Raw genomic sequence first — 10,097 nt, forward strand, 5'->3', positions numbered from 1 at the left:
AAGTCCAGTAAAGTAACTTAAGCCCTGAATCGCGCGACGCGACGTGATGGAAGAAGGGCTCAAATGAGATGGAGTCACAACCAATAATCGATCAATAATGGACCTCGAAGCCTTGCATGGGACCATCGGTAGTTTAACTAGTTTAACTCATGGTGGATTTAGCCTCCGTCTGGAATTCTCGGGGTTCCCTGGCCATCGATCATCTGGCGGGCGACACGAACTTGACGCGCTTTCGCCTTGACTCCATTCCTGCTTCTTACTTACTTATACAACTCCACACCCTCCACGTCCACGTCCACGTCCACGCTCGCGCTTCCTCTCCTCACTCATCTACTTAAATTCTTTTTCCCTTTTGACTTTTCCCACCCTTACCCTTGAAACCCGTTCGTCTGCATGTTTCGACTGTCGTGCAGAAACCTTGGAATGAGCCTTGAATGACCAGCAGCCCACCGTTTCCTGCCCTCCATTTTTAGGCATTCTCGGTTGACGCTGCCTACCACCACCTGCCTTTTAACCAACCCTTGCCTCACTCCAACTCTTATATCTCCTCGCCCGGTCCCCTCGTTCTCTTTAGTCCTGTCACTTCCCATTGTCTTTGTCCCCTTCTAGTCTGGACTACAAGACTGGATCGTGGATTAACCTTAAACTGCTTCTCTATCCTACTATCCATACACTCTCAGCCTCTCCCGCTCTAAGAATCCTGACCGTCGATCTCCTTCCCTCTCCAGACCGCCAATCAACCCCACTCGCTCCCTCGACGCGACCAAAACAACTCGTCTCCAACACGGCCTCGTTGCCTGTCTATACCCCCTTTCCGATCCACTCAATCCTTTGTTACTCGTCCATCTTGGCCTATCTACAGCATGGCCGCTCTCACCATGACCCCTACCACTATGCGGCAGCCGTTCGCCAGCTTGGACGCGCCACGCATGCGCTCCTTGCTCAAGACTAGAATGAACATGAAGAACAAACAAGATGGTATGAAGACATGAAACTTTGCCCCATGCTCGTCACGCGCGTCATAGCTAACATGCATTACTACAGGTGCCATTCTCTCGGGAAAGAGACAGCCCCTGTCGGACGTGGACTCGGAGAATATCGACCCAACCACTTTCAAACAATCCGCCAAACGCAAGCGTGTTGCCGACGATGATGACCTGGAACCTGCCAAGGAACCCTGCAAGCCATTCAAAACCTCTCGCATGGTTCTGACCACCGTGAAGTCGACCACCGTCACTCCTCGCAAGCCAACCACCCCCATCAAACCAACCCTGTCTACCCCCAAGTCCGCTCCCAACCTTAGGCCAGCTGGACGTTCACCACCTCCCAAGTCGTGCAAGCCATTCTCTCGTCGTTCTACTATCGCCAAAAGCCGTCCCGAGTCCGCGAACCGGAGGTCCGTCCACCGCCCATTCTCTCTTGCAACCGCTCTGTCTGGCGCAAAGGCAAAGAGCCAGCCCAGCCCCAAAGCTCCTGCGTCCTGGTCATTCGATATCCATGTGGACACCGAACAGGAAGAGATGACCAACCTCATGCAACACTCCACCTGTGTCCTAGACATCAGCGATCAGGAAGGGAAAGTGGAGACCTCTGGTCGAGGCAAGGAGAACGTTCCTCCGGCAGAACTCGGAATTGACCTTCCTCGTTCTCGCCAGCAGGAGTCTCCTGCGGCCGCGGCACGCAAGTCTGTCATGCTGGAGGAGTCTCGTGAGCCGTTGGGTGACCTCAACGCCGCTGACTACTACGGTGACGACTGCCATGCCTTCTCGTATGCCGTTGTCTATGATGACGAGACCGAGGAGAACGCGAAGAAGGCCCCTTCGGTCCCACGCTCCAACCCCAACTCCACCCGCAGCAAGCTTTCCAACGTCTCCTCCGTTTCTTCCTTGCTTGAAGCAACCGCCCCCGTCAAGCCTACCGCTGAAGCCGAAGCTGAGCCTTCTGAGGCAGCAATCGAGATCTGGGAGAGCGAGAGTGCCGCGGAAGAAGCCGCCGATGCCAACTGATCCGCGGCCACCGCTTGATAGCTCTAACCTGACTATCACCTATCTTCCATACCAACAAGACTTCTTTACATGGCGTTCGGATTACCTCCAGGGTTGTACAGCATCGTTTTTGGATACCCTACCTATACAGTCTTTCTGATTTCGTTTGGAGCCCGTTTTGATACCGACCAGATCCGTCACGAGACGAATTTTCTTGAGTCCTTTTCCTACTATCACATCCAGAACCTACACCATACCTTCCTAGTCGACTTTCTACAAACCAACCCGAATTACACCCACCTCGATACGAGTCACTATCATTGGCCTGAAGCATAATGGCCCTCTCCGTCTCCTCACTCTTTTGCGCATCTTGTAGATGCTGCGACCTTTACCTACCTCCTAATGACCTAAGAATGTGTTACGTCGCTTAATGCCTGTATGAGATACATACCCTCAATATAATTAAACCCAAAAACAGAGAGAGAATAAAAATAAAATTGTCATGAAAAAGATCCAGACTAGACCTTGTAGGTAGTAAATTGCATCTACAGTAAAGTACACTAAGCTTTCCGTCTTGTAGCTCTTGGAGTTTCAACACCACCCATCTCTGTATCCTCATCTTCCCCATCCTCATCAGACTGTTCCTCGTCCTCATCCTCATCCTCAACATCGTCGTCGTCCTCTTCTCCCCCAACCGACGCAGCTGCTTCCGCCACAGCCTCCGCCAATTCTTCCTGCTCATACGCCTCTTCCTCCCCCTCACTCATTTCCCCGCCACCCTCACCATCACCACCCACCTCATCCTGAAACTGCACTCTCCGATCCGCCCTCTTTTTCCCTTTCCCCTTCCCATCACCCTCATCCCCAACCTCATCCCTCCCCCCGACCCCTCTCTTCCCACCACTACCAGCACCAGCACCACCAACCCTCTCCTTCCACGCCGGCGCCCCCTTAATAATCCCCCTCACCTCCGTCGCCATCATCATCTCCCTCTGCGACGCCACCGCCGGATCCAGCCAAAAGTCCACCATGACCGACTCCGGCGTCGCATGATCCGGCAACCTCAAGATATTCGTAAACTCGACCTCATCATCCAGCAACTTATCATCCAACAGCGCCAGAATCTTCGCCCGCATAATCGTCTTCGTCTTCGCAAGCGTCCCGTTCCCGAACCACCCGTCCGTCACGATATCGCATTCCTCGCGCAGGAAACCCGCCGGTGGCGGATGGGGATCATTCGGGAATAGTATGCTTCGCAGTGTCGGGTCCGTTACGTCGCAGAACATCCACATCCGCCCGTCGCGCGGCAGCGGCAAGCATCCTGTGAAGAGGTGCGTTGTTGTGGGGAGTTGTTGTGTTTCGGTTTGTTGTTGGTCTGCGTGAGTTTCGTCCAGGTATTGGGGTACTTCGCCTGCTCGGGCGACGGCGTGTCGACGGCCGGTGTACCCGTCTCGAGCGACGTCTGCTTCTCGGGGTAGGATGCGGAACATGGCTGTTTGGTAGATACGGTAAGATGGGTCGGTGCGTGGGTCGTGGCCGTATTTGATGATGGCGTCGCGCCAGGGCCCCGAGCGGAAGATGTATCCTACGTAGGGGATGGCGTGGCGGAGGGCGTAGCGTTGCTCGATTGTGGGTAGGGAGTTGCGGAGGCCTCGTCGTGTCCAGGCCGGGCGTCGTTGGAAAAGGGCTTCTACGGCGCTGATGGTTTCTTGGAGTGTTTTGTCGAGAGTGTGGATTGGCGGGCAGTTTGTCCGGGGGGATGTTGGGACTGTGCCGATGTCGTAGGATACCAGGTGGGTTAGGACTTTTACCACTCGTTGCGTGTTGACGGTTGTTATGTTGCCGGAGTTGTCGATGGCTTGTCGGACGGTGGGGTTTTGGCGGTAGCTGGGTTGTGAGGGTTAGTTTACGGCGCAATGGGAGTGGCATGGGATGGGGGGCTTACATGTAGGTGAAGGGGATGTCTCCGAAGCTGAAGGATGGTGGAGGGATGATGTCTACGTCGGTGATGGCGCCTTTGCTCATGTCGAGGTCGAACTGTTTCATTTTGTCGTCTGTATCCAGTTAGTTTCTGCTGGTGGGTGATGGGGTGACAGGAGTCGTACAATCAAATGGCAATATCTGCTCCCGGAACCGGTTGACGAAGGAACTGGAGCCAGTAGAGAAGACAAAGTCCGGCATGCCTGTCTATGTTAGTATCAAGCAAACCAATACTATTTACGTAAATAGTTTGTAGACTCACCTCGAAACACATGTGTCCGATTAACCAAGCCCACTGGCTCGACTTGATACCTGGACACATTATCACTGAGACTCCGCAGCAGTTCTCGAGCACTGCGTCGTTGCGGCTCCGTGTGCACCGTGGACACAGCAACACCGCTAAAGGGTTCATTCGATCCCTTCTTCCGCTTGCGACCTGTTCTTTTCGGAACCGTCACTTTCAGAAGAATGTTGTTGGACGGTAAGCTGGTCGACTGAAGCGGCCTGGACATGGCATCTTCCGGCCGAAGAAGCAGCTGGGCCGGGCTGTCAGGCTTGGGGGGATGCAATATCTGGAGTAGCCGTGTTATTCCTTTCTGAGTGGCAGTGAATAGGATGGTATAACGTACTTTGGTTATGCCCGCATCACCCTTTAGCGTGTCGACGGCCTTGTCGAGGTTTCTGATAATGGCTGGATGCTCGACGCTGACAATGCGCCGTGAGGGGATTTGATAGAACGGGGCTGTTCTTGCGCCATGTTGGTCGGTCATGTTGTCTCTACGGCGTAAACACGCCGTTTTTAGCCCCTTGTTGGGCTATTTAATCGTGTGACTGGTGATTGGGGAAAATGCTGTCCCGAGGCCGTTGAAGCTATATAAATTGCGGATAAGTCTGCACGAATACGGAGCTAGGATTGACGTCAACCGTTATCCAGGGGTTTAAAGTTAATTCAACATCCTACAGCTTGCTAGGCCAGTGAATTGGTTCACTCGATCATCTCGGTACTAGTGTGTTTCTTCTAATCACCACTACTACAGCAACAGTGATCCCGTTCCTATCATGCCGCCGTGCCAACGTTGTCGTTGCTAGGAATCTGAAAGTCACATGACCAGCAGACAGCCACACCACCATCCGGATCCCCCGTCAAAAAATCAGATGGGAGGGAAGGTAAAAAAGCCGCGACTGAGACATGCTGAGAGGCTGGATGATGGGTGGGTGTGCTACTTCTTTTTTTCTTCCTCTAATAAGAAGATGCAGTTGCTTGCTTTTCTTTTTTTAATTTTTCATACGAGTTTTCTTACTCGGGGGGAATGCGCTGTCTTGTCTAACCCCTTGCCTGTAGTTGCACTTGGAGACAGTCCAACATGAACGCCCTCCGGAAGGTAGGAGAGTAGTAGATGGTCTAAGTATATATATTTCGTAATGCTGAGGCGGCAACCCCCCCAATCTGATTTCATCTGGACCTCTAAAAACCGGTTGATTCCCGATTCACATCGTGCTGGTGGTCGGCAGGTAAAAAAGGTAGTTTGCCAAACGGACCCAATCAGGCCCACGACTTGTCCTGCAACCACTAAGAAGACAACGTCCGAGCGCTCTTCTAACTACTAAGTACTACTAGTAGTTAGTTGGTTAGCCACAGGCTGCCTGAGAGAGAGTGTGTCCGCTCCTCAAAGTTGCGGCCCCCTCCCCGACCTTGATACTCTCACTAAACTGCTATCGATCAATTAATCCCTTACAATTCTCAGACTGCTCGACTGGGCTGGTTTCTCGTGCTTTCTTTACCTGTTGAACGCGCGCTGACGATAGAAAATCTGATCTACTTCTTTCTTTTGATTCCTCTTGCCAACTGCGACCGTGGTTCATCGACTTATTCCTGCTTCTCTCTGCTTCTTCTTCTTCATCCCCCGGGGCTCATTCATTTGCACCCCGCTTCCCGACAGCCGCTAAGCGACACGGAAAGACGATCGAACTCCAGCAGACCAGACCGACTGACGACTGACTGGCTGCTCCCTATACCGCTCCCGTTCGCGCCAAACAGTGAAGCGTGCCTGTCTGAGAGATCCTCCTCCCTCCCACTCCCACTCCTCCCCCAATTCGCCCCGATACCTGAACTTCCTCTGAGGTAAGTCCTGCAGCTATAGTTTCCTGTTCCTCTCGCGCTTCGGGAAACTGTTCTTGTTTTGATCCACCTCTCTCTTTCTTCCTCCCCTTTATCAAAATCCCCCCTTTCTGGTGTGATTACACCTTCCATCATCCGCTGGTTCTTTTGGCATCCTACCTACCGCCTCACCCCGGTGCTGCGTGCTGGCTGGCTGGTGTCCACCATTCCCACTCCCCTTCTACTATCTCTTTTCCTATTGATTTTGTATATTTCCCGCCCTTGCGATTTTTGGCACGAGCCTTGTTCCTGGACCTTGTGTCTCTCCCGTCAATCCCCGATTCGAGCGCTATGTTAGGTGGTGTTGTGGTTGGAAATGCTCATGTGGTCATTTCCAGGCCGACATAAATAAATCCCGACGTGGCTCTCCTGAAATTGCCTCCTCCGCGCTATACCAACTCCCCATCCCTCCTGCTAGTGTGCGGCATCTTGCTGCACTGGCACTGAGATCGAGACCGAGTACATGTGGCTGTTCGACTAGTCGTGACAATGAAGGGCTTCAGACAGAGAGTGGTGAGTGTTCCCTGTCCACTTCCGCTGCCCCCTACACGCCCGTTCCCCGCCTCCCTTCTGCCGATGATCAGCTCTCGTCCACCGACCGATTCGCTCTCTTCCCCCCAGACTGCTGGGATGCAGGCTAATTTGCCCAGCATGAACAGTTGTCGAGGGCAAAAGACGCAAATAAATCCTCGAAGAAGAAAGATTCCTCCCACTCGTCCCAAAACAATGCCGCCCTCGGAGTCCACCACGGACAGCAGTCCTCTTCCCCTAATCAGGGCACCCCGACTTCGTCTACGACATCCGTGAATGATACTCGAGGAAAGTCGCCGGACAATGGCTCGCAGGCGGGAATGTATCCTGGTCAGTACTATATCCCGCAGGGCGCAGGCTTGGTTGGTCAGCCCGTGAATAACGGTGGACCAGGTACGCCCACGAAGCAGGGACAGCAGATGGCTCCGAGCGTGGTCATCAGTCCAAGCGCACCGGTAAGCCTTCCTTCCATTATCGAAGCGCCTATGCCGTGGTTCTTTCGAATCCGCCTCGGTGGTAGCTTCTATCGATCTTCTGATCGGCGCTGACACTGGCTTTCATTCGTATAGCATGTCCCTCCCCCGGGAGCCGCCGAGACCATGCCCGGAGATCTCGCGCCCCCACGGAAGTCCCACGTCTTCGATCGCCTTCAGACGACACCCAAGGATATGTCCGAAGGAATCCGAACCCCTAAGCGCCAGCATTCATCGCGATTCGACATCTCCGATCAGCGCCAAAGAGAGTTGGAAAAGCTGCAAGGCTTCCACGAGGTTCCCCCGAATCGTCGCCAAGAGCTGTTCATGCAGAAGATCGATCAATGCAACATCATCTTCGACTTCAATGACCCCACTGCCGACATGAAGTCCAAGGAGATTAAGAGACTGGCGCTCCATGAGCTCCTAGACTACATCGCCAACAACCGTTCGGTCATCACGGAACCCATGTATCCCCGTGTCGTCGAGATGTTCGCAAAGAATCTTTTCCGACCGATTCCGCCCCCTGTGACTCCCCAAGGCGAGGCGTTCGACCCGGAGGAGGACGAACCCGTGTTGGAAGTCGCATGGCCCCATATCCAGGTTGTGTATGAGTTCTTCTTGCGATTCATCGAGAGCCAGGACTTCAACACCAACATTGCCAAGCAATACATCGATCACCACTTTGTGCTTCAGGTATGCTATATTCATGTTCTGCAGGATGAGTAAGTGTAGGACCGTGCAACTAATGTGCCGCAGTTGCTGGAGCTTTTCGACTCGGAAGACCCCCGTGAACGTGACTTCCTCAAGACCACCTTGCATCGCATCTACGGAAAGTTCTTGAACTTGCGATCATATATTCGGAGATCTATCAACAACGTCTTCTTCCAGTTCACATATGAGACCGAGCGATTCAATGGAATTGCAGAACTGTTGGAAATTTTGGGTTCTATCATCAACGGCTTTGCCCTTCCTCTGAAGGAAGAACACAAGCTGTTCCTGACAAGAGTTCTGTTACCTCTACACAAAGTGAAGAGCTTGAGCATGTACCACCCGCAGTTGGCCTACTGTATCGTTCAGTTCCTGGAGAAGGACTCGTCATTGACGGAAGATGTGAGACCACTCATCAAACCTGCCTCATCGTAGCTTACGTCACTGACTATGGAATAGGTGGTCCTTGGTCTGCTGCGCTACTGGCCCAAGACAAACAGTACGAAGGAGGTTATGTACCTGAACGAGGTGGAAGACATTTTCGAGGTCATGGACCCTGCCGAATTCGCCAAGGTCCAGGTGCCCCTGTTCCAACAGCTTGCGAAGTCTGTCGCCAGCCCGCATTTCCAGGTTTGTTACCCTGAAGTCGATGCAAGACGCCGTGCAGAAGTGCTAATTGCTCATCAAGGTCGCGGAACGGGCGCTCTATTTCTGGAACAACGAATACTTCTGTAACCTTGTTAGCGACAACGTGGAGATCATATTGCCGATCATGTTCCCTCCTTTGTACGAGAATTCTAAGGGCCACTGGAACAGGTAGGTTGATGTTAATCCGAGTGATCCCTTCCGCAGCGGCTAACTGTCTTGCAGAACAATCCACAGCATGGTTTACAACGCAATGAAGATGTTTATGGAGATCAACCCACAGCTTTTCGACGAATGCTCTCATGAGTATAATGAACGCCAGAACAGCGCTGAAGAACGTGAAATCGGCAGACAGCAGAGATGGGAGAAGGTGTTGGAACGGGCCAAAGACAGAAAGAATGGGGTTGCTGTGCCGCCGCAATGCCAAGTTGCGGAGATCCCTGTCCATTTAGATGACATTGACCAAGTGGCGCTCGACAGTCAAAAACGTCTTCATTCCCTGAAGCTGGATGACTCGAGCTCGACCGAGCGCCGGCCCCGAGAAAGCACGACATCTTCGGTAAGTACTGAATGCCCCGAGTAGCTTGCGTGGTCATGTTCTGCCCATGACTTTGTCGCACTTGGCGAAAAGAATTGAAAAATTTCCCTACCTTTGCTTCGTCATCGTCTTTGCTAAGAATCCGCCGATTTTATCGTACAGCAAGCGTGATTCTAACGTTGAAACGTCCGTTTTTTTCTCCAGAGACGGCGCCGAGGCTCCTCTGATGATATTCGAAGGCGACGAAGTGGTAGCGCCAGTGAGATACGACCGCGTGTAGATCGACGACGGCCAGGTGCTGGCGTTACCGTATCGATCTTGTCCCGAAGCAACTCCACCAAGTAATGGTTGGCTTGATGGACATACTTCCGTTAGATTTTCCTTCTATGATGGCATAGCGACTACGAGCTGCGATGAAGTGTATTCGTGTCTATTTGGTTCCACGTTCGGCCAGTTACTTCCTTCTTCGTGCTCTTCTCCCCCTTTCATCCGCGTCTTCATGTTTCCCCCCTTCTTCTTCTTTTCTTTCTTAACTTTCTACTACTCTGTGTACATGGCCTTGAATATTCTTGTGTCTGCGCGAGCATGTGGCTCGGTTGCCCGTGCATCGGAGCGGACGATCGAGTTTGGACTATTAGAACTGTGTTCGGGTCTGGAAAACGGGTGCGAATGGCGTTTCCCTCCGTCGATGTTGATGTCGGCAAACCTTTTGATATTACAACATGAAGTATTTATGGCATGGCCGTGAACCAGATTCCTTTTCCTCCTAAGAATTCATCCACGCGAGTATACTAGGTCTTCCATAATGTTGTTCCTGTTGACCACGTGCCTCCTGCGAGTGAACCCCTGAGCCAGTAATCCGTGATAGGCTCGGTAGCCGCAGCGTAGCATTGTAGACGCGCGCTTACCGGGTAGGAGAAACAAAGTCCCGTTTTTGCCTAATTCGGCCTAGTGTTTCGTTCGGGGTCTCTGCGATACCCGCGTTTCAGTCTGCTCTCGCTGCTTTCTGTTCCTGTCGGTTTGCAGGCTGGTAGTTTGCGCTCATTAATCCTTTGCTTGATACTCTCGACCTCCTC

At 52.6% G+C, this 10,097-nt stretch overlaps 4 protein-coding genes across 4 annotated transcripts; 2 read left to right on the plus strand and 2 right to left on the minus strand.

The window, feature by feature from the left end:
- Positions 1-863: 863 nt before the first annotated feature.
- Positions 864-2,006, plus strand: ASPBRDRAFT_192026 (uncharacterized protein; the record flags this gene model as incomplete). Its single annotated transcript, XM_067620431.1, has 2 exons — positions 864-978; positions 1,045-2,006. 2 exons carry the CDS (start codon positions 864-866, stop codon positions 2,004-2,006), a joined length of 1,077 nt encoding a protein of 358 aa, XP_067483073.1.
- Positions 2,007-2,209: 203 nt separating this feature from the next.
- On the minus strand, positions 2,210-3,123 carry ASPBRDRAFT_383174 (uncharacterized protein). The gene is made up of 2 exons (XM_067623918.1): positions 3,116-3,123; positions 2,210-2,813 (listed from the first exon to the last, which is right to left on the minus strand). Exon 2 carries the CDS (start codon positions 2,725-2,727, stop codon positions 2,413-2,415), a length of 315 nt encoding a protein of 104 aa, XP_067483074.1. The 5' UTR covers positions 2,728-2,813; positions 3,116-3,123; the 3' UTR covers positions 2,210-2,412.
- ASPBRDRAFT_383051 (transcription factor TFIIIC subunit TFC1) lies at positions 2,534-5,061 on the minus strand. Its single transcript, XM_067623914.1, has 6 exons — positions 4,595-5,061; positions 4,228-4,537; positions 4,091-4,168; positions 3,931-4,039; positions 2,825-3,872; positions 2,534-2,757 (listed from the first exon to the last, which is right to left on the minus strand). Exons 1-6 carry the CDS (start codon positions 4,733-4,735, stop codon positions 2,749-2,751), a joined length of 1,695 nt encoding a protein of 564 aa, XP_067483075.1. The 5' UTR covers positions 4,736-5,061; the 3' UTR covers positions 2,534-2,748.
- A 1,551-nt stretch (positions 5,062-6,612) lies between these two features.
- On the plus strand, positions 6,613-9,066 carry ASPBRDRAFT_115383 (protein phosphatase 2A regulatory subunit RTS1; the record flags this gene model as incomplete). Its single annotated transcript, XM_067616894.1, has 7 exons — positions 6,613-6,636; positions 6,774-7,109; positions 7,224-7,823; positions 7,887-8,240; positions 8,298-8,468; positions 8,527-8,654; positions 8,709-9,066. The coding sequence occupies 7 exons, from the start codon at positions 6,613-6,615 to the stop codon at positions 9,064-9,066; spliced, it is 1,971 nt and encodes a 656-aa protein (XP_067483076.1).
- Positions 9,067-10,097: the final 1,031 nt, after the last annotated feature.

The sequence above is a fragment of the Aspergillus brasiliensis genome (assembly GCF_001889945.1).
Source record: "Aspergillus brasiliensis CBS 101740 unplaced genomic scaffold ASPBRscaffold_2, whole genome shotgun sequence".
Taxonomy (NCBI): domain Eukaryota; kingdom Fungi; phylum Ascomycota; class Eurotiomycetes; order Eurotiales; family Aspergillaceae; genus Aspergillus; species Aspergillus brasiliensis.

What these genes read in the sequence shown, in the direction of transcription:
- ASPBRDRAFT_383174 (XM_067623918.1), bottom strand. Translation starts at nt 2,727, where the DNA reads ATGAGCAGGAAGAATTGGCGGAGGCTGTGGCGGAAGCAGCTGCGTCGG.
- ASPBRDRAFT_383051 (XM_067623914.1), bottom strand. Translation starts at nt 4,735, where the DNA reads ATGACCGACCAACATGGCGCAAGAACAGCCCCGTTCTATCAAATCCCC. An exon ending in TCGGACACATGTGTTTCGAG is followed by an intron (nt 4,169 to 4,227) that starts GTGAGTCTACAA and finishes TAACATAGACAG; the next exon opens with GCATGCCGGACTTTGTCTTC. An exon ending in GCAGATATTGCCATTTGATT is followed by an intron (nt 4,040 to 4,090) that starts GTACGACTCCTG and finishes AACTGGATACAG; the next exon opens with ACGACAAAATGAAACAGTTC.